We start from the raw sequence: 22,357 nt of genomic DNA on the forward strand, positions 1-22,357 counted from the left end.
AAGCACAGAGGAGAAGTAATGCTTGTCCACTTCTGTTATCAGTATGTAGGCTCACATGTGTCAGCCGTTAAAGGTAGACCAGATTGGGTACTGAAGTCATGCTGACCCATATTATTTTTATTATAAAGATATAGTAACAGAATCTTGCAAGTCTGATTGTGCTTCCTCCTTCCCTCCTTCCTTGATCTTTATGAGACCTCAGAGAGTTTTGTCTGAGATGTTTTGGCAGATTACAATTCTGCCCCAGAGTGAGGTTTCTTTTATCTATTAACTTAGTAGTGTTTCTTCCTCCTATCCCTCAAGGCATTTTCCTCTTCCTACTACGAGCAGTTTTCAGTACTCCATCATGGCTAGTTTCAGAGTTTCATCACTGTTGCTATAAGCATCTTTTCAGTAACTTAATTCCCCTCGCCTCCTCAGTGAAAAATGGCTTGGGAGCAGCAATGGGGCAGAGCCCTTCTTGAACCAATCTCATTCAGCACATTCGCCATTTGCAAGTTCTAGGCAGAACCAAATTGCCAAAAAAAAAAGACCCAGATGTCCTCTAAAATCTCGAATCCATTAGTCACCTGGGACAGATCCTTTCAAAAGGCCCATTACCTGTGCAGATGTCCAGGGCTTCTGTATAATATCAGTTTGACAAGGAAGTGGTCTCATCATGGCAAAGGGGAGATACCAACATCCTCCACCTGCAGATCACATCTTCCATTATCTTTACTCTAAAGATAAAGACCAGTAGGGAGATCAGTGACAAGCAAATTAAATAAATAAATGGCTATCTTTATCCTTAGGTTTTGTAAGAAGTGGTTTAAAAAAAGTTAATTGTCCTTACTCATTCAGATGATGGAAACTGACTTTCCAGGCACTCCGTCTAATTAGAAGGACACCTTGGAATTTTAGAACCAGTAGCTCTGTGTTTCCCCAACTTTGGCCACTTAAAAATATGTGGACTCAACTCCCAGCTATGCTGGCTGGGGTGTTCTGAGAATTGAAGTCCACACATCTTTAAGTGCCAAGGTTGAGAAACCCTGCACTAGACTATTATAGTGCAAATCTTGGGGTCCTTGGCACAGATGTAATTGATGATGTTACATAGTTTGGTAATGAAACATCTGCAAGAAAACAATCAAGCTCAGAGAGCACCAAGGACCCTGCAATGCAATCCTGAGCTGCAAATATACTCTTCTATTGATTGTGCAAACCTTGAATGGAAGAAAAGCAGGAACGTCTCATGTTCTGTCTTCATTAGCACTGTTCACTCAGTGGGCAAACAAATGCTCCTGGAAAGCCCACAATGCAACAGAAAAGCAACAGACCATCACCACACATCACTTGAATTTGGCTTTCATAGCTATAAGTGGAAATTTTAGCACACATATTCTGATTTCTATCAGCAGCAGCCAGCTTGACTATTTCTGTTTTATTTAATATACATTTCCAATGTCTGCAAATCTCCCAGGCATTCCAATATTTAACCCTCATTCTTCAGCCCTCCAATTCTGCTAGTATTCATTATTCATGTTTGCTATAAAAATAATACTTTTCTCTAAACAAGTAGACCCCAATGTCCCCCCCACCATCAGATGTAATTCAGTTGCTGCTCTTACACCTCCAAACACCTAAACAAATTCGTCTTTTGTTTACAAAACTCCGCTTTTAGAAATTTAGAAGAATGATCACAAGATTGTACAACTGGATTTGGATCAGGGACTTTGGGTTCACTTCCCAACTTGATTGTGGATTCTGTGTATAGTCAATAGACACACACACACACACACCTTATTTTCTTTTTGCAAATAGCAAAAACCTAATTTGTGTTGGGAATGTGACTTCAGTGGAACTTCCTGTTCAGGACTTCCCAACCCTCTATCTTCAAAGAGCAATGGGATGTTGATGAAGTATTAACTGTTTACTCTGTATCCCCCCCTTATTTACTACATTGTGGATTTTGCTATAAGATTGCTCATCTCTGGAGACTCACCTCTGCCTTTAGTTCCTAGCCACCCATGCACAGATCACTTGCTCTCTAATTTTTTTCCTGGCAGGATACAGTTAATTTAGAGCTAGGTCCTGCCTGCCTCTATTTAAATATATCTCCTGTTCTACAGTCCCTCCTTTGCAGTGGTGGGTTTCAAAAAAAATTAGAACCTCTTCTGTAGGTGTGGCCTGCTTTGTGGGAGTGGCTTGCCAGCCATGTGCCTGGCTGGGAGTGGCTTGGCAGTCATGTGACTGGGTGGGAGTGTCCAACTTGTAAAATGTGGTGAAACTGACTTAACAACCATCTTGCTTAGCAACCAAAATGTTGGCTCAGAAACTCTGGCATTTGAAGCATGCAAGTCTTAAAGCTGTCAAGTTACAAGACCCTTGCACCCCTAACCCTTTACAAAAAAAACCCGGGGGTGTTCAAACTTGAAAGCTTTAAGATTTGTAGACTTCAACTCCCAGAATTCCTTCTCCAGTCATGTTGGCTCAGGAACTCTGGCATTGAAGTGTGCAAGTCTTAAAGCTGTCAAGTTACAAGACCCTTGCATCCCTAACCCTTTAGAAAAAAACCCAGGGGTGTTCAAACTTGACAGCTTTAAGACTTTAAGGTTTAGATAGGATTCTTAGAGGTGGGTGGGGTGATTGGTGAGCCAGCCAATCAGTGAGCGGCGGGTGGGGCAAGAGTGCTGCGGACGGGCGGGAGGGAGGGAGCTGGAACCAGTTCTAAATGGCACGGTAGATTTGTGGAACCTCTTCTATAGAAGAGGTTAGAACTGGCGGGAACCCTCCCCTGATCCTTTGCTAATCATTGCTTAGGCCAGATTCCCATTTGTCAGGTGCAAGCAACCAGAACTACTCGCGAATAGGCCCAAGTAGATACTTTATTTCTGATCACCTATTTTACAAGAATCTTGCCAGAGTGTCTGCCTTCCTTTGGAAAATGGCAGATGTAGATGTCAGGGTTTTTGCTCAGATATTTGCTCCCACAAATTGACTCCAGGATGGAATGGCTTTTTACTCACCTTAGAAGGGCCCCTCTGCTTCAGCAGGTGATTCCACCACACTACTCTTAGGGATACATATGCAGAGACAAATGCAAATCCACATTCAATATTACAAACCACATGAAAAGCTACTAATGAGCTATTGACAGTGATGGCACTGGATATGATAGGATTAGTAGCTTTATTAGTCAGCCTCCCTTTCTATGTTTCTTGCTCCCCACACCTTTTCTCCAAGAGGTGTTATTATTTTTGACATTGGAGGGAGGGAATGTCAGCCATTTGATATTTTAAACCATAATTAACCATAATTTACCCATTGCCGGAGTGAGATCAAAGCATGTAAGCTATCCACAGCAGGCCCATTGGTGCATCGCCCTGTACAGTTAGCATGGCAGGAAAAGGCAGAGCTTGGAGGAAGGAGTATTCCTTTTTCAGATGCTTGTCCAGGTCAAGAGCAGATGAAAAAAAAAGGAAACTGCTGAGTTCAGCATGTGCAGGGATTGAAGGAGCCTTATCTCAGAAATGCCTTTAAGCTACTGAGCACGAGATTAGAGCCTGGGGAAGACCTTGGGGCTGCCTCCAATGGGGCCCTTCTTCAGTTGCCCTTGCTCCACATTGGGTGCTTCAGACCACCTGATTCCCAGTTCGGCGAAATCCCTCTAAGCCAGAAAGTGGCTGGTATCGGCTGAAGAAGGCAGCAACAGTGGGTACTGAAGGTGCTCAAGAGAGCAAGGCACAAAACTGGGCTAGAGAAGAAGGCAGCTCCAACAGGAAAGCACTGGAACCCCTCCCCAGGCTTTCCTGGGAATTCCCTTTCACTAACTGAAGGGCAAAAAAACAACTGGGTGATGGGTGCCGGTGCGAGTGTGGAGGAAAAGCATTCTCGGGAGCTGGAAAAAAAACTCAAGGAAGATGCCGAGAAGGATGCCAGGACAGTTAAGCTGTTGCTTCTTGGTAAGTAACTCCTCCAAAGGAAATCAGAGTGACCTTGTCCACATTAAGGCAGGCACTATCAAGGAGTTCTTCCTCCCTTTTCCTACAGTGTCTCATTCACTTGCATGCCTGGGTGGAAGGAGAGCAGCGTGCATTTCATTCAGAAGCAGAGCAATCTTAACCCAGAAGGTCTCCTGTCCCATCTTCTGTACATGCAGAGTGGACAACAACATTAGGAAGTCATGCAAAGGCAAAGCTTTAATCCAAGTCCCATGAAGATTTACCTCTATCCATATATACGCTGTATTTATTTATCAAATTTTAAAATCGCCCCTCTCCCTCACAGAGGGACTCTGGGTGGTGCCCAGGTAAAATATCCAATCATAAAAACAGTATATAAAATTTAAAAAGGCAAAGATGGATTAAAAGTCAATATGAAAGTTAATTAAAAGGTGAGAGCAGGTCTTTCAGGGCACTAGCCAGCCCCAGAGCTGTATGCTCCTGTATGCAATCCTTTGAAACATCAAACGGGTGGCGTAGAATAATGGTACCTGGTTCAACAATATTAACTATGAGTGGGATCCAGGTGTCTAGTGGACGGCCACGTAAGTATGAGTGAGCAATGTGATGCATCCTTGAGTGCGTCAACAGAGGGATAGTTTCAAGATTATGAGAAGTGATAGTGCTGCTTCATACTGCATTAGTGAGGCCACACTTGGAATACTTCATCCATTTCTGATCATTAAAATGCAGAGAAGATGCTGAGACCCCCAGAAAGAGTGCAGAGAAGAGCAACAATGATAAGGAGTCTACATCCCACAAGAAACAGTCAAGGGAGCTAGGTATGTCTAGCCTAATAAAGAGAAGAATTAGGGGTGATATGATAGCTGTCTTTCAGTACACAAGGAGCTGCTAAGAGAGGTGGGGTCAGCTTATTCTCCAAAGCTCCTGAAGGTAGGACAAAAAGCAATGGAGGATGGAATCTCATTAAAGAGAGATCCAAAGGAGGAACAAAGGAGAAACTTTCTGACAGTAAGAACAATTAACAAATGAAACAACTTGCTACCCTGAGTAGTGGGTGCTCCATCACTGGAGGTTTTCAAGAAACTGTTTGTCTGGGATAATGTAAGGTCTCTTGCCATGGGCAGGGAGTTGGACTAGAAAACCTCCAAGGTCTCTTCCAGCCCTATAATTCTATCCTATTTTCAACCCCAAGCAAGGCTGTAGAGCCATGTTTTTACCCTGAAGGCCAAGAGAATGGAGGCTTGCTTCACCCTTCACTTGTGAGACAAACATAAGAGGAAAAGATACCTGCACATTTTAAAGAAATTGGAACTTAAAGAAATTCCTTCTAGGTACATCTGTTGAGACATTGCTTATTCTGAGGGAAGCTTAAGGCATCTCAGACCAGCTCCTGCTGCATGTTGATGCTGATTTCCTTTGTCATTTTGGGAGCTATGCAATTAAATCTCCCTGGATCCCAAGACTTTTGCTGAGATAGTTCTGCTGGGTCCTCTGCTTTAAATATACCCTCCTTTTGCACAGATGAATAGAAGGATGGAGTGAAGAACTGTAAGTATGGTTACCTTCTCTTGTATTCTTGGCAAGACTTATTAAGCTGACCGGGTTAGTTAGCTCAGCTTTCCCAAACCACATGTTCCGTAGATGTGCTCAGATTATATTTTCAAGAATTCCCAGGCAGCAGAGCTCAAAAAGTGCGCCAAGTTAAAGCAGGATGAAATATCTAAAACAACTTGGGTCTACATTTACTATTGAGCAGCGTGTTTTTTTTTAAATGGTAGCACTGCACTGAGTTGCACATGCATATAAACGATTGCTGCAAGTGAAATATAAGGAAAAGGCGGAAACACAATGGGCATTGTGAAATGGTTCTTTGTCAGAGAAAGATGCATCTAAATATTACAGAAGTGCATGCTGTTATTGGGTCGTTCCCATAGAGAGCCATAGCTGTATTTTTTGGTCAGCAACTTTGTTCCAGAATATTGATGGACTTCTCATTGGCAATACCAGCCAACCCACAAATTAGTGCAGCCGATGGACTTCCTTTTCCCACATTATTAAGGGAGTTAAATGGAGGGCTGGCCTGTGGGAACTTCTTCTTCAGTCTTCCCTGGTCTGACTGACCATTCAGATGTTGGGATTGGAATTCCAGACTGCCTTAAACCTATGTGCCTTCCACACAGTATATGATAAGAGACAGCATGCCTCTGTTTCCCATCCTCAGGTGTGGCACTTTCATAACTTTGTGTGCTAGAGTTGCCCTTTTTCTATAAAGCACCGAGGATAAGCTGGTCAATGGCCCAGATCTCATTATCTTATTAGCTCTCCTGGAAAGGTGACCAAGGCTGACTTAGAGCATTTTATCCCGACACCTTTGGCGTTGGTAATCCTGCACAGATCCTTTGTTGCAATATAAGATGGAAAAATCCTAAAGAGGGCTTTTAGAGTCAGCCTTTGGGGGGAGGGAGGGAAGGAGGGAGGGAGGGAAGGAGGGAGGGAGGAAAGGAAGGCCTTAAATTAGGTCATAAGGCCAGCATGCCTTTAACTCAAGCTAACTTTTTAGAAAAATCATATATGAAATATTTTGCTTTTTTCCTCCTTTAAACCTTGCATTTCCTAACCCAGCTGCCAAAGTTTGAAGATAAAAAAGAATTAAGATAGTTTGATCAAATATGGAGCCAGTAAGAAAGAGGGAATCTCCATACTAGGTCATAGGTGAAGCTGACATCAATGTAGGATATTGGAAAGATTTGCACAGAAGGCTGGTATGAAATGCACGGGTACAATGATTATCTGAAAAAAAATGTCCATGCTAGATTTAAGTCTTCTTCCCAAATGGAATTTTTATAATATACTGTTGGCTGCTAAAAGACATTTGTAATAACCACCCAGTGAGTTAGATTTGGCTGAGGAAATAGGAAAATAAATGTACTAAATTGAATCTGAATCTTTCCACTTCCAATCCTGGATCTTAACCACCACATCAAAATGGTTTAAAGGCTCACTGTAGTATTTAAAATTAATGAGTGATATGATAGTTGTGATTCAAGTTTAGGAGTAATTAGTAGAGTTATAAAAGCAGATGCTGACAAGTTGAGCTTGCCCAGTAGTTGAAAAACCATTGAATCCAGTTGCAAAATGATTGAATCTATAATGATTTTTTTAATAAAACTGCTGCTGTCAAAAAAAAAAATCCAGAGAGATTAGAGTCTCCCCAAATGGGGGCAGAATAAATAGAATATAGGGATTAAGAAGCAAAATAAGGTTCTGTTTTGGTTAAATGGGAGACAACAAGGTAAGACTTTAAAGATATATAAATGAAAAGACCTTGTTTTTCTAAAGTGTAATGATGCAGAAATGAAATGTAAGTTAGGAGAGTGTAAAAGACAAAGAAAGAGGGTGGGATAGAGACAGATGGAAGCATTGATCCAGTTGCCACAAGACTGTGACAAAAAAGCAGAAATAGAAAAAATAGAGTTTGGAAGTAGAACTGAGTGAGTTTTTCTCTGTGTGCCACAAGCGGGAAGGAAAGGTTAAACAACAAAGAGCTTAACTGGAGAAAGTGGAAGGAGACAACTACTTTCTTTTCTGCAGCGAAATATCTAGTAGGGATTCCTCTCCATATGGAAGAGATAGGAGAAGGAGCCAGGAAGCCCAAGGGAGTGTCAGGCAGCAATTTGTGGCCAATGTAGTGTGTGGTGAGCGATGGATCACCAATAAGAGAATTGACAGAAAAAAATGGTTTGAAGAACCAAATGCAGGCTAGATCAGAAGGTCCAGGATGGAAAAGATACAATCTGGAAGGAGAAATCAAGCTGCGATGTGGGAGAGTTAGGAATGCTGCTACATGAGAATTTGCAGAGTCAGCTGATGATTTAGGATGTTCTGCAGGAAAGGGAGTATATTTAATATATACTCTGCTTTTAATATGTGTACTTGACCATTAGGAATGCTACAGCAAGGGGACTAGCTTCCGAGCAACTTATAAAATAGCGAATAAAATAATTCTCTCTCCCTTACTCCCTCTTCCTTTCCCTTTCCCTCTCTGTCTCTTTCTGTCTCTCTGTCTGTCTCTGTCTCTCTCTGTCTGTCTCTGTCTCTTTCTCTGTTTCTCTCCCTCTCCTCCCTCTCCCTCTCCTCCCTCTCTCTCTCCTTCCCTCTCTCTCTCCCTCCCTCTCTCTCTCCCTCCCTCCCTCCCTCCCTCCCTCCCTCCCTCTCTCTCTCTCTCTCTCTCTCTCTCGTATGTTAATAGAGGTAACTGATGCATTAACATTTATCTCCCCATTCTTGGGCACCACATTCTTAAAACAAAGTGCAAAATTATTGAGGAGAGTTCACCAAGGATTTTTTGGGAAGATCAATATTTTGAATTCAGAACAAATCTAAGAGTGCTGAAGTGCAGCAAATGGGCTCTGGTGTTAATTTGAATTTGGTGTCATATAGAAAGTATTGGGAATTGGGAACAAATACAGTTTTTGCCCCTTTTCATTTTTTGTTCCACCAGGAGCTGGAGAATCGGGGAAAAGCACCATAGTCAAGCAAATGAAGTAAGTCTTCTTCCAACAATTCCTTGACATCCTTGCCATTGCAATTGTCAGATTCTATTCATAAGAAGTCTTCCTCGTAGGAAGTGTTGAATCAGTCTGCCCAACTTATTTTAAAAGATTGCTTTATTAAATGAATAAAATAGATTCCCAAAAATAAGTAGCCTCTAGCAAGAGCTTTATTAATTTTATGGTAATACAAATGAGATCAATACCATAGACATCCTTCAAAAATAAGACTGCTGTGTAACTGCTTTGCTTGGAAATCTCTTCCCCTAATCTTGGGGGGGGGGCGGAGGGGAAACCACAATTGTGTATAAAGTGAAGGCAGCACAGGGGGACGGGGGTAGAGAAGGGGAAGCTTTATAAGCTAGCTTTCTGGCTTAGGTTTTAAAAAATAGTAGCCATTTTGTAAGATGCTTATTACAGGATCTCAACATTCCAAACATGCCAGTTTTCCAAAAACCTTTCCTTGCTCTCTGTATATTTCCCTAAATGCTTGGTGTTTGAGGAAATTAAAAATGTACCAATATCCCAACAGCCACCTTGTTTTTATTTATTCAATGTACTTTATTTTATTGTCATTGTACGTCAGTGGTGGGATACGACCGGTACGCCCCGATACGGGCATACCGGTGCCTGCTGGGAGCACCAGGTACTGTACCGATATGGTGCTCCGGACGCAACACCCGCCCACCCACTCTCCTTACCGCTATTTGTGCCGATTGGGGCATTTGCGCATGCGTACAGAGCGTAGGGCGCCTGTGCGATGCTATACCGAACAGCCAGAATGTTGTGGGCGGTGGGTACACATGCCCACCGGTTGCAATGAGGAGCTGCTACAAAGAGGTGGGGGTCAATTTATTCTCCAAAGCTCCTGAAGGTAGGAGAAAAAGCAATGGGGGATGGAATCTCATTAAAGAGAGATCCAGAGGAGGATCGAAGGAGAAATTTCCTGACAGTAAGAACAATTAACGAACGAAACAACTTGCCACCCTGAGTGGTGGGTGCTCCATCACTGGAGGTTTTCAAGAAATATTAATGCTTAACTGTAGCTATGCCACATAGGGCTATAAGCTACAGTAGGAAATAAATGCTAAACAAAATTGTATGTGATGTCCCCGTGTAATCATCAATTGATTACCATAATTTAAAGAAGTCTTTATTTTTGCATACTATATTTTTAGGTGCATGTACAAAAAATGTTAGGTATATATCAAAAACACCAAGTGTGTATGCAATCAAGAAATATATCTGTCAAAGATATAATTCAAAAGATTCACATACCATAAAGCCCCCATGCAATTGGTTGCTTTTGGGCCTGTGTTATATAAGCCCATCCCAACGAATCGCCATGGTTGATATAGGAGAAAAGTTGGTATCACACCTTGTGTTAAAGAGAAAGCAAACAAATCCCATGTACCAGCATTCAGATTTAGCATTAGGTGTGAATTAGATTTACAACGTATCTAATGGAATTCCGTTCTTGAGAATATTGCAATCTCCCTTGATAACAGAACAAAAAAAAAAAAAAAAAAAAAAGAAATCTGGAGATACTTATAATAAAACATTCAAGGAAAAATGAATCAGAAGCTGTGTCTCTCTGTAACATGTAATTTGCCTGAGGAATATACTTAGTGCAGTGTTATTGAACCTTGGCAACTTTAAGAACTATGGACTTCAACTCCCAGAATTCTCCAGCCAACATCTAATGTTCCTGAGAACGTCTGGATTCATTTTCTGTTGTTATCTTCCATAGAATTATCCATAAAGATGGCTATTCTTTAGAGGAGTGCTTGGAATTCATCTCCATTATCTACAGCAACACCCTGCAGTCCATGCTGTCCATAGTGAGGGCAATGGGCATCCTGAACATCCAATATGGAGACCCAGCCAGACAGGTTGGTCATTGAGGAATTGTTATGTTCGTATCTGGTTGTTCTTTGGGCTTTCATTCATTTATCAGACTTATATGGCAGCTCAACTCACCAGAAGTGACTCTAGTCATAATAAATATATAAAAACAAACCTTATAAAAGTATAAAACAATCATTCAAAGTTAAAGCATTATTAAAAATTAAATAATTTGGTATCTTGTCGCTATCTTCCACAACAAAAATGTCTGATAAAAATGAAAGGAAATGGAAATGGGCAATGGGTAATGGACAGTTAATGCGATTTGGACAATTGGGATTATACAAACATCCAGAGAAATTATTTCCAAAGATAACAAAAAAGAATGTAGGCCAGAGAAACTCAAAGCAATCATCCTTCTAACTCTTTTTGCCCAGACTCCTTTTTTCAGTGAAGGAGGAAGTGAAGGACTCCCCCCCCCCTTTCCACCTTTCAGGAAAGTCTCATTGATTGAACGTCATCTTCTGTCTCACTTGTAGGATGATTCCCGTATGTTGCTGCACTTAGCGGATACTATTGACGAGGGAACCATGCCTAAGGAGATGTCGGACATCATTGTCCGACTCTGGAAAGATACGGGCATCCAGGCCTGCTTCGATAGAGCCTCAGAGTTCCAGTTGAATGACTCAGCTGGCTAGTAAGAGATCTTAGAAACTTTGAAATGGAGGGTATGGCTTGGATCCAGGGATTGTTATGAGTGTGCAGGATGATTCCCAGCCTAATTTAGTTACAATGGAAGATACTAGATGTAAATGGGGGCATATGTCTCTTTTCCCATATTATACAGATCTGATGCTTGCTTAGGCCCTTTCTTAACCAACTGAATTCCTATATATCTGCCTCAGGTGGAAAGAGAAAGATTGTTCCCACACTACAGGCAGATATAATGGAATACAGAGTCAGAGGAGAGGGGTTTTATAGCAGTGGTGAAATTCCGTGGCACGACAAAACCGCGGTCCACTAAAGCGCGCCCGATTAAAGCGCGTCGCTGACGTCATCAGCAGCGCGACAAAAAAGACCGCGGAGAAAAAAGGGCGCTTTAAAAAGCGCTTTTAAAGCAAGCCGATTCACGTAAAGGTAAGGGTTAGGGTTAGGGTTAGGGTTAGGGTTAGGTTAAGGGTTAGGGTTAGGGTTAGGTTTCGGGTTAGGGTTAGGGTTAGGGTTAGGTTAAGGGTTAGGGTTACGTTTAGGGTTACGTTAAGTGTTAGGGTTAGGGTTAGGGTTAGGTTAAGGGTTAGCGTTAGGTTTAGGGTTAGGTTTAGGGTTAGGGTTAGGGTTAGGTTTAGGTTTAGGGTTATGTTAAGGGTTAGGTTTAGGGTTAGGTTTGGGGGGGTTAGGTTTAGGTTTACGCGTTAATTTTACCTTTACCTCTCAAAGCGTGCTTTTTTCGTCGCGCTGTGATGACGTCAGGTACGCGGTTTCATCGAGCGCGCTTTAATCGACCGCGGTTTTGTGGTGGAACCGTGAAATTCAATTTTTTTTTACTACCGGTTCTGTGGGTGTGGCTTGGTGGGCATGGCAGGGGAAGGATACTGCAAAATGCCCATTCCCACCCCACTCCTGGGGAAAGAACATTGCAAAATCCCCATTCTCTCCCCACTCTGGGGCCAGCCAGAGGTGGTATTTGCTGGTTCTCCAAACTACTCAAAATTTCTGCTACCAAAACCTGTCAGAACCAGCTGAATTTCATCCCTTCTTTATAGCCAAAGTGGCAATTTTCAACTACTGCAGTAGGCAATGTGCACCATCCCCTTACTTTTAGGAAGCCATATAAGATGTACAGGGGGACCTTAACAGGATCGTTTCTCTGAGTGGGTGTGAGGGGAAGAGAAATGTTCCTTGGGATTCTCTGGCTTCTTTGACAAAAATGATCCTATCTGAATATTCTCTCTCCAAACTCTTTCAGACCCCACTGTTCTTCAAGAAAAAAAGGGGCCAGATATTTCAAAATCCCACAGTTTGCCCAATATCTTAAGAGATCGAAGCTGAAAGATCCAGGGTTCTTCTGCATCAATTACATGATAGAACTATATTTCTATACCTGCAGTTACCTGAATGATGTGGCACGGTTGGTAACTCCCGGATATGTTCCCACAGAGCAGGATGTTCTCCGCTCTAGAGTTAAGACCACTGGGATCATCGAAACCCAGTTTTCCTTCAAGGATCTCCACTTCAGGTATTGTATGTCCTAAGCAGTGATCCACCAATAAGAAGATCGTCATCTGAGTCTAATAGCCTTACTTTCAATAGGTCAGAAAATAGGTTTTTAAAAAAGATTTTGAATGTTCAAAATTGTTCACTGAACAATAGAGGATAAAGGTTGTGTCAGTGGTGGGTTTCAAAAATGTTTGGAACCTCTTCTGTAGGTGTGGCCTGCTTTCCGGGTCCACTGGTGGAACCTCTTCTAACCGGTTCGGTAGATTTGACAAACCGGTTCTACCGAACTGGTGTGAACTGGCAAGAACCCACCTCTGGGTTGTGGATATACGTGATTTGTGGGAGTTTTTTTAGATTCATGATTCTTGATTGTTAATACATTCACAGATAAACCTTGAGACATTGATTGATTTGGTTCTACTGCTGGGACAGTTGTCGTTTTTTTTCTCCATGGATGGTATTTTTGGTTGCATGTGTCCACTGCTTCTCTCCCATTCACTTCCCAATCTCACTCTCTGTTCCAAGGATGCTCTGGGGAAATGGGCTTCCTTTTGTGCAAATTGTCCCCCCCTTTTCTGGAATGGGGGGGCAGGGAGAGCACACAGGCACTGAGAATTGGCCAAGAGGCAGGTGGGCTGGGACAGTGCAGTGATGGGGATGGTGCAGAGGTGGGTTCCTACAAGTTTGCACCTGTTCGGTAGAACCGGTTCGTCAAATTTACCGAACCAGTTAGAAGAGGTTCCACCAGTGGACCCGAGAAAGCAGGCCACACCTTCCAAAGAGGTTCCCAAAATTTTTGAACCCCCCCCCACACACACACTCACACTCACACAGAGAGAGAAAGAGAAAGAAAGGAAGAAAGAAATTAAAAAAGAAAGAAAAAGTGAGAGAGATGAAAGAAAAAAAGGAAAAAGGGACAGAAACACAACAGGAACGAAAGAGAAAGAGAGAGAGAGAGAGAGAGAGAGAACACATGGCCGACAAGCCACTCCTACCAGGTCACATGGCTGGCAAGCCACTCCCACAAAGGAGGCCACACCCACAGAGTAGGTTCAAAAAAAATTTGAAACCCACCACTGGGATGGTGGATATATGTGATTTGTATGTGCCGTGGCTGGTTAGGAGCTGCCCAGTCTCTCCTCCTGATCAGCATTTCTATTGGCATACAAGAGGAATCAGAAATCCTGTTTTGTGATGGGTTGGGATGCAAGAAAGCCTTTGCTAAAGGCTTCTACAGTAAAGAGAAATGATTGATATAATTCATCCCATGGAAATTCACTGAGTGATTTTGGGCCAGCCATTCAAGTTAGGCCAACGCTGTTGTTGGGGATAAAGATATCCTTGAACTCCAGAAGAAAAGATGGAACATTAATTTGCACCTTTAAAATAAGGGGAAAAAAATAGTAACAATTTAAAAACTGGAGGGAATGTATCTTCTCAGAGCATAGTATCTGAAATTCAGATAATATATATTAATCTTTCACACTGAGCCCTGAAAACAGACAGAAATCAACATTGAAGGCTAGAAGTAATTCAATAATATAGAACAGCTATTGAACAGAAAAGTAGAGGAAGAGAACGATGATAATAAAAAAAAAACTGATCATATCTGCATTGTCTGAAATACCTTATGTGCACTTATCCAGGAAGGAGTATGAAAGATTAGCAGTTTAATAAAAACCACTTTTTATTTTTGTGAGGATGCACTGACCCCTACTGATGTAGGGTTGGAATAACCACATTTCCTTCTGAATAAAAAGATTTTCAAGGGCATTTTATTATTTTATTCAATAGTCTTTCATTTCTTGTTAGAACACCTCGATGTGGCTTTTCCTAATGACCCTCTTTTCCCTGTATATACTGCTTGCATTTCCATATTTTTCCATTTCAATTAAATTGATAAAATACAGAAGTCTATTTCAAAAACTTATTTAAAAAGAGAGATACTTTTGCAGTTCATCCCAGGTTGCAGCTGAAAGCAGCAGCCAGGAAAATACACCTGAATTACTGTGAAAAAGAGTAGTCAAAGAACGTTCAGGTTTGTTAAAAATCTCACCTTTGACCTTTTTCTTGGCTATCAGAGTTGAGAGTGAAATATGCAAAGTTGTTCCAGTGCCCATTGAAGAAATTCCTTGCCAGATCCTTCCGCTCTGTCAGTCTTGGTCTTCAGTTCCCAGCTTTACAAATCCCCATTGCTTGACCACTTCCTTCCTATGTACTTGCACATCTTCTGCCTTTAGAGTCGATGTTGGTTCCCTTTCCCCTTGTTCCTACTTCCTCTTCCTGGGCTCACCATATGTTTAACCCAGTTCAGGTTTTCACTAGTGGTTCTGGAAAATTACCAGCTAAGTGACTGGGATAAAAGTCACCATTTCAGGGAGGCTTCCTCCAGGAAATGCCTGAAATCCCCATTAGTCTTTAAATAAGGAGAGACCTTCTAGCATCTTCAGTTACTTCTCCATCAGGTAGACAGGTAATGGGCTTGACTAAATGAGATTAACCCAGTGTTTCTCAGCCTTGGCAACTTAAAGATGGATGTATTTCAACTCCCAGCATAGGAATTCTGGGAGTTGAAGACCACCCTGCTTAAAGTTGCCAAGGTTGAGAAACACTGGATTAATGTAACCCCTTGCTGATCTATTTTGGTTTAATGCAGTGGTGGGTTTCAAAAATTGTTCGAACCTACTCTGTGGCCTCCTTTGTGGGAGTGGCTTGCCGCCCATGTGACCGGATGGGAGTGGCTTGCCGCCCATGTGACTGGATATGAAGATGCCGACGACACTTGTCAGAACCACCTTAAATTACCTCACACACAGCACTGGCATGCATAAGAATATGATGTAAAGTTGTTTTTTTAAAAGGCATCTTTGGTTTGTGTTAAAACAACTTCAACACACGCAATGTTCTGATTGCACCACAAACGCAGTAGTCATCCTTACCTTTCACAGAGGCACTGAGTTTTATAAATATGAGCATGATAGTGTAGAATAATCATATCCAAGAACCAGTGGTGGGTTTCAAAAATGTTTGGAACCTCTTCTGTAGGTGTGGCCTGCTTTCTGGATCCACTGGTGGAACCTCTTCTAACCGGTTCGGTAGATTTGACGAACCGGTTCTATTGAATAGGTGCGAACTGGTAGGAACCCACCTCTGGTTTAATGTAATATCACCATAGGTTAAGTAAGCCTGTGAATCTCGTGTGTGTGTGTGTGTGTGTGTGTGTGTGTGTGTGTGTGTGTGTGTTCCTATAATACAGTATCCTCTTACAGTTAGCTTAGTTTTGGAAAAATGACTGATACACTCCAGTGCTCTTTATTTTCTGAGCCTGCTTTTCAGATTACTGCTAACTCTGCCCCACACTCATCATTTCTAATCCCCTTTACTTATCATCCCTTTAAATTATTTCTCAATTGGTTTTCCACAATTCCTTCAAACGGCTTGCTTTTTCCCATCTGTCCTTGAGTGAGCCTCCTTGATTTTTCTTAAATCTTAATTAATTAATTGATGTCTTAATTAAATGGCAGAACTTATTTTCTCTGCAAAACTATTATTGGCCCTGCAGTTTTAAATCTTGCCAGACAGATAATTTTACTTCTTCTCTGAAAAGATACACTTTAAGCGTTTTGATATACCATATTTTTCAGTATAAGACGCACCTTTTTTCCTCTAAAAAGAGGCTGAACATCTGGGTGCATCTTATACACCAAATAGAGCAATTTTTGCCTCCTGAAGCCCCGCCTCTTCACCAAAATGGCCATGCATAGCATTATGGAGGCTTTCAGAGATCTCCTGGGGGCTGGAGCAGGCATAAATGAATGAAAAATGGTCCGTTTTCCCCCCAGCAGCACTCTATAAGCCTCCATAAGGCTATGCATGCATTTTTTTTTTGACAAAAGGCCTGTTTTTGCAAAAAATGGGCCAGTGTTTTGCTTGTTTTTTACCCCCTCAGGAGTACTCTACAAGCCCCTCCCCCGGCTATTCATGCCTTTTTTTAAAAAACAGGCCCGTTTTTGTGAAAAACGGGCCGTTTTGTGGAGATTTGCAGTGTGCAAAAACTCCCCCCCCCCTTTTCAGAAAGCTGTTTAGTTAGTGTGGTTGATGAGAATTACATTGATCAAGTGCTGCGCCAGCAGAAACAAAGTTTTTGGTGCTACAGGTTGTCAGCGATTTCCTTCTCCAGTACATGGATAAATACACCTGGAAACATCTACCTACCTACCTACTCGCTCTCTCTCTACCTGCCTACTGTATTTCTCCCTCTTTCTCTCTCTCTCCATCTACCATCTACCTCTCCCCAACTGCCTACTCTCTCTCTCTCTCTCCCCCTACCTATCTACTGTATTTCTCTCTCTCTTTATTTCATATATATATATATATATCATATTTATTTCATATATATATATATATATATATATTCCACATGGAATATATATATATATATATATATATATATATATATATATATATATATATATATATATATATATATATATATATATATATATATATATATATATATATAAAGTCACAACCCCTGGTATGCCCAAATATGGGAGGAAGGTCACACTTCCATTCTGGCTCGTCACAAGAGACCATCCAGACAGAAACCCAATATTTTTTACTGTTGCCTTTTTGTTACATTTGTTATATTTGTGCTGATAAATAAATAAAGGGAGACTAGTATAGATCTATTTCAAGCTATTTAGCTCTCATCAGCTAGCCTGGCCTGGCTGATAAGGAGTCGAGCTCTGTAGCTCAATGGTTAACACATCTGCCTAAGAGGCAATAGAGCACAGGTTCGATTCCCAGCAAGGGTATGGCTAGCTGATCCCTCTACCTATCTACCTACCTACCAACCTACTCTCTCTCTCTCTCTCTCCCTACCTATCTACTGTACTTCTGTCTCTCTCTATTTCTCTCTCTATATCCCTCTACCTACATATCTACACACTTTCTCTCTCTCCCTACCTACCTACTGTATTTCTCTCTCCATCCCTACCTATCTACTCTATTTTTCTCTCTATTTTTCTCTCTATCCCTCTATCTACCAACCTACCTACTCTCTCTCTCTCTCCCTATCTACTGTATCTACTATATTTCTCTATCTCTATCTCTCTCTAGTTCTCTCTCCCTCTACCTACCTACCTATCCACACATTCTCTCTCCCTACCTATCTACTGTATTTCTCTCTCTCTCTCTAGCCCTTTGTCTACCTACCTAACTACTTTCTCTCTGCCTACCTACCTACTGTATTTCTCTCTCTTTCTCTCCCTCTCTATCCCTTTATCTACCTACCTACTTTTTTTTAAAAAAATGCCTCTTCAAAACCTGAATGTGTCTTATATTCCGGTGGGCCTTATACTCCAACAAATACGGTAATTCTTTTGTGAACAGTGCTGAAGTGGGAGAGTCACTTCATCATGAGAAGTGCAGTAAAGTATTAACAAGTCACAATTCTGGTTCTGTTCATTTCTGTTTGGCCAATTCCTCTTCTGCCAATATCGTTTTTGTCTCGGTCTGTTTCTTTGCTGGATGCAAATTTGCCTTTAAAACATCAACATAAGAAGAAATATGCTTTTGCCTGCATTCTTCCCAACACAACTTTTGAGACTTTTCCATAATAAGTTCATGAAATATTTTCCTTTATATGGATATTTGGGTATGTATGCTTTGAAGTTTGAACTGGATTAAAAGAAACGGACAAATTGAGGTTTCTATTATTTAAGGCTATTCTGTTTCAAATATTCAAAACAGGTACAAGTACTGCTCAGCTTATGACTGTAATGGAGCCTGGAATTTGCATACACCATGTCAGTCATAAGTTAAGGCAGCTACATCAGTGGTGGTATTCAAAAATTTTTTACCACCAGTTCTGTGGGCATGGCTTGGTGGGCATGGCAGGGGAAGGATACTGTAAAATCTCTATGTCCACTCTAGGGGAAGGTTACAGCAAAATCCCCATTCCCTCCCGATCAGCTGGGACTAGGGAGGCAGAGAATAGATGGGGGCAGGGCCAGACAAGTGGTATTTACTGGTTCTCCAAACTACTCAAAATTTCTGCTACTGGTTCTCCAGAACTAATCAGAACCTGCTGAATACCAACTCTGAACTACATGACTGAGCCGATTTTACATTTCGTGGAGAGGTCATTCTGTCAATGTCATAAAGCGAATGCCACTGTGGTTGTAAATTAAATACTATGTTCATTAAGCAAATACACCCATTTCTATGGGATTTTTTTTTCCAGAAACTGGCAAAAAAGATCAAACTGGGGGGAAAAAATGCCATAAATTGAGGTCACATGACTGTGGAATGCTGCAACTATCAATAAAGACAAGTAGGTTTTGCCAAGTGGCCAAAATGCAGTCATGTGAGTGTGTGAGTGAGTGACCATTGGAATCAGAACTGGGTCATAAGGAGCTTTGGAGGGGAAGTGTTCATTATAACTTTGAACAATCACTAAGTAACCCATCATTACCGGAGGGCTACTCTATTGTGAATTAAATAAAGATAGGAAATGAAAGCATTTCTTTTAAAATTCTTGATTACACCAATTCCTCAACTTCCTGGCAGGATGTTTGATGTCGGAGGCCAGCGCTCAGAGCGCAAGAAGTGGATCCATTGCTTTGAAGGCGTCACCTGCATCATTTTCATTGCTGCTCTCAGCGCCTACGATATGGTCCTGGTGGAAGATGATGACGTGGTAAGGGGCATCCAAAGTCATCTTCCAATTCTTCTGATTATAGCAAATTAAAGAAATTATGCGTTTTTTTTCCAACCAAGATTTAAAGGGGCAGTTTCTTTTATTCTTGGGGTGGAGAATTTACTTGTGAAAAGGAGATTGCTATAACCCCTGAAGGTAAGTTTCACAAGTTTCATACCATTCTATGAATTGTAGATAATGGAGAAGGATAGGGACTATACACAACTTGGCTAAACTAAAAATCATAGGGTTCACCTAACAATTATGGCAGACACAGACAAAGACACACAATTCATTTGCTTTTCTACTTCTTTAGGTATCCCACCACAAAAAATGATCTTGAAGTTTTGTCAGATTCATCCCAAAATAAAATTTCTGTTCCTCTTTTTAGGGAAAGGAGTGGTGCAGTGGCCAAGAGGTGGAGCTCTTGTCTCACAAATGTTGTTTATTAGTCTTGTATGCCGCCCACTCCCGGAGGACTCCGCGCGGCATACAAGACAAATCAGGGGGCTGTGAGTTTGATCCTAGGTAGAGGCTGATATTTCTCTCTCTGGGCATAATGAGAATATAGTTGCTGAGCAAAACTCCACATTAGCGACAGGAAGGGCATCTGGCTAGTAAACCCTCTGCTAGCTCCATTCAGTTGCTCAGATTCCATCCCCCAAGAGATTATGGGGTCATTAATAACAGTTTTAGGGATAAATTGTTTAGATTGTGTGCACATCTTTAGTAACTGAAATGTAGCTGAACTGAATAAGGGGAACAAAAAGTGCCCTGGGTTTTTTGTTCCTTGTTTCAGAATCGCATGCATGAGAGCTTGCACCTCTTCAACAGCATCTGCAATCACCGATACTTTGCCACCACGTCCATTGTTCTTTTCCTCAATAAGAAAGATGTTTTCCAAGAAAAGATCAAGAAGGCCCACCTCAGCATCTGCTTCCCAGATTATGAAGGTGAGTTCCAGTCAGCAGCATGCAGGCTTGTGTGGATATACTTGGAAGTAGAGTTTTACATTTCCAGTCAATTATACAGTGATGGAGGAGCATACAAACGTCATACTAGGTAGCATGGAAAGTAACAAAAAATATTATATGGATCATATGGCTAAAACCTGAACGCCTAAAGGATGACATCTGGTTTTGGCATTCTATAAAATGATCATTAAGAGTCCAAAGAGAAAGAAGCAGGTCCTTAGCTCTGCCCTGTTGGATTAATTCCCTTCAGATGTTTGGATCATAATTTCCATTGGTTTGCTGAGCAACAGCTATGCTGGCAGGGACCGATGGAAGTTGTAGTACAACACATCTGGCTGATGCCAATTTAGGGAAGGCTGATTTAGATAAAGCCAGATAGGAAACTATCACGTTACACTACCAGGAAAGAAATCAGCAATAAAAATGAATTTTTAACATCATCAACCATGGTCTCCTTCTTCCATTTTTATCTGCACAAGTTCTCCCTGTGGGGGAGAAAAAGCTGCCCTGAACTCCAGCTACTCTTAAAAAGCAAGTTATCTTCTATTTCCCTTGCTGCCGCTCATGATCATTACTTTATTACAAGACATTTGTTTTGAAAAATAAACACTAGAGGGCCTCAGTCCTCTGTGAAATAGGGCATACTTTTCTGCCATGTAAACCAGAATTATGTTATTATCCGCTGTTTCTTCTAGGAATACATTTGTGTGTTCAGTATTTGTTGTTTTACACTGTAAATGTAGCCATGTTTAAGAGCACGCACCCATGTTATGGTTGCAGAGATGCCTTCTTCTCAGTTGTTCCAATACTGGAAGAAAATACAACATAATGGGGAGTGCAAAGCTGCTAAGAGTGTGTTGGGCAATTCACCCAACAGAACTTCTCAAAAAATTACCTTTTAGGAAACGGTGTTGAGAGAGATTTCAATCACTGAAAGGGCAATAGAGGCCCCATGTGCTTAGTTCCAGACTGCCTACTTTTCAAGCATTCAGAGATAAGTGATATAAGTGGGTGACGTTCAGTAAAATAGGCAGGATTTGATTATTCCCTGGGAGGGAAGCTCTGTACAATGTAGCTGATCATTCAACAATGAATACCGAACACTTCTTAACAACTGCAATGTTCAGTGCACTAAGATTCTGCTTAGTATAGATAGGTATCATTTCCTCAATATGAAGTTTTGGCTCATTCTGGACAAATGAACACTATTCTGAGCCAGGAGGGCTTGTGTTACTCTATAGGTGAAGCTATTCTTTTATTACCACCTCTCTGCAGGGACCAATACATATGAAGATGCAGGTGCCTATATCAAAGTCCAATTCCTGGAATTGAATATAAGAAGGGATGTGAAGGAAATCTACTCACATATGACCTGTGCCACAGACACAGAAAATGTCAAGTTTGTCTTTGATGCTGTCACTGACATCATCATCAAGGAAAATCTGAAGGACTGTGGCCTCTTCTGATTGCAAGTGTTTGTTTTTCCTAACTTGTTGGCTCTGGCAAGGCAGGGTCAGATGGGTGGATAGATATGAAGGCTAGGCGAGGGGGGCTTACCTTGAATAAAATTCCATTCATTGAAGCAACGTATATATATTTAAGCCAAATAAAGTTGTACAAAATTTCTGTAAAAGTGTCAAGAACCCTTCAGGCAGATTGGGGGGTGGGGGTGGGAGACAAGGGTGTGTGTGTGTGGAATTGAGGCCAATGTCCAAGCCAGATTTTTATCTAATTACATACATAGGCTAATGGAGAACTTTCAAGATATACAAATTGAGCCTTATCAAATATAGTCTAATGGCAAGTTGCAATAAGGGCTCCCCCAGTTTATTTGGGAGAAGCAAAAAGCAATTTCCCAGTTCTTGGAAATATACTATATATTCCAGCTGTTATTTTCTTCTGCAAACATTGTAACAGTGGTGTAGTGTCTAATACCAGTGGAAACACTGGGATTTGAATTTCTAGGGATTTTTTTTGAAACCTGGAAAGTCTGTTCCTTTTGATTATAAATTCAGAACAGTTGGATGACAGCTATCTAGTTTGGGCATCACATGTATAAAAGGGGGGGGGGTAAGGAAACCCTGGTCAATGAAAATTAGCAATTTGCCAGTGAATTTCAGAAGT

The 22,357-nt window shown here is 41.4% G+C and overlaps 1 protein-coding gene across 1 annotated transcript; it reads left to right on the top strand.

Annotated features, from left to right (window-relative positions):
- Positions 1-3,835: 3,835 nt before the first annotated feature.
- On the top strand, positions 3,836-21,699 carry GNAT1 (G protein subunit alpha transducin 1). Its single transcript, XM_032210499.1, has 8 exons — positions 3,836-3,941; positions 8,446-8,488; positions 10,245-10,386; positions 10,879-11,036; positions 12,447-12,575; positions 19,130-19,259; positions 20,059-20,212; positions 21,509-21,699. The coding sequence occupies exons 1-8, from the start codon at positions 3,836-3,838 to the stop codon at positions 21,697-21,699; spliced, it is 1,053 nt and encodes a 350-aa protein (XP_032066390.1).
- The last annotated feature ends 658 nt before the right edge of the window (positions 21,700-22,357 follow it).

The sequence above is a fragment of the Thamnophis elegans genome, chromosome 2 (assembly GCF_009769535.1).
Source record: "Thamnophis elegans isolate rThaEle1 chromosome 2, rThaEle1.pri, whole genome shotgun sequence".
Classification (NCBI taxonomy): Eukaryota; Metazoa; Chordata; class Lepidosauria; order Squamata; family Colubridae; genus Thamnophis; species Thamnophis elegans.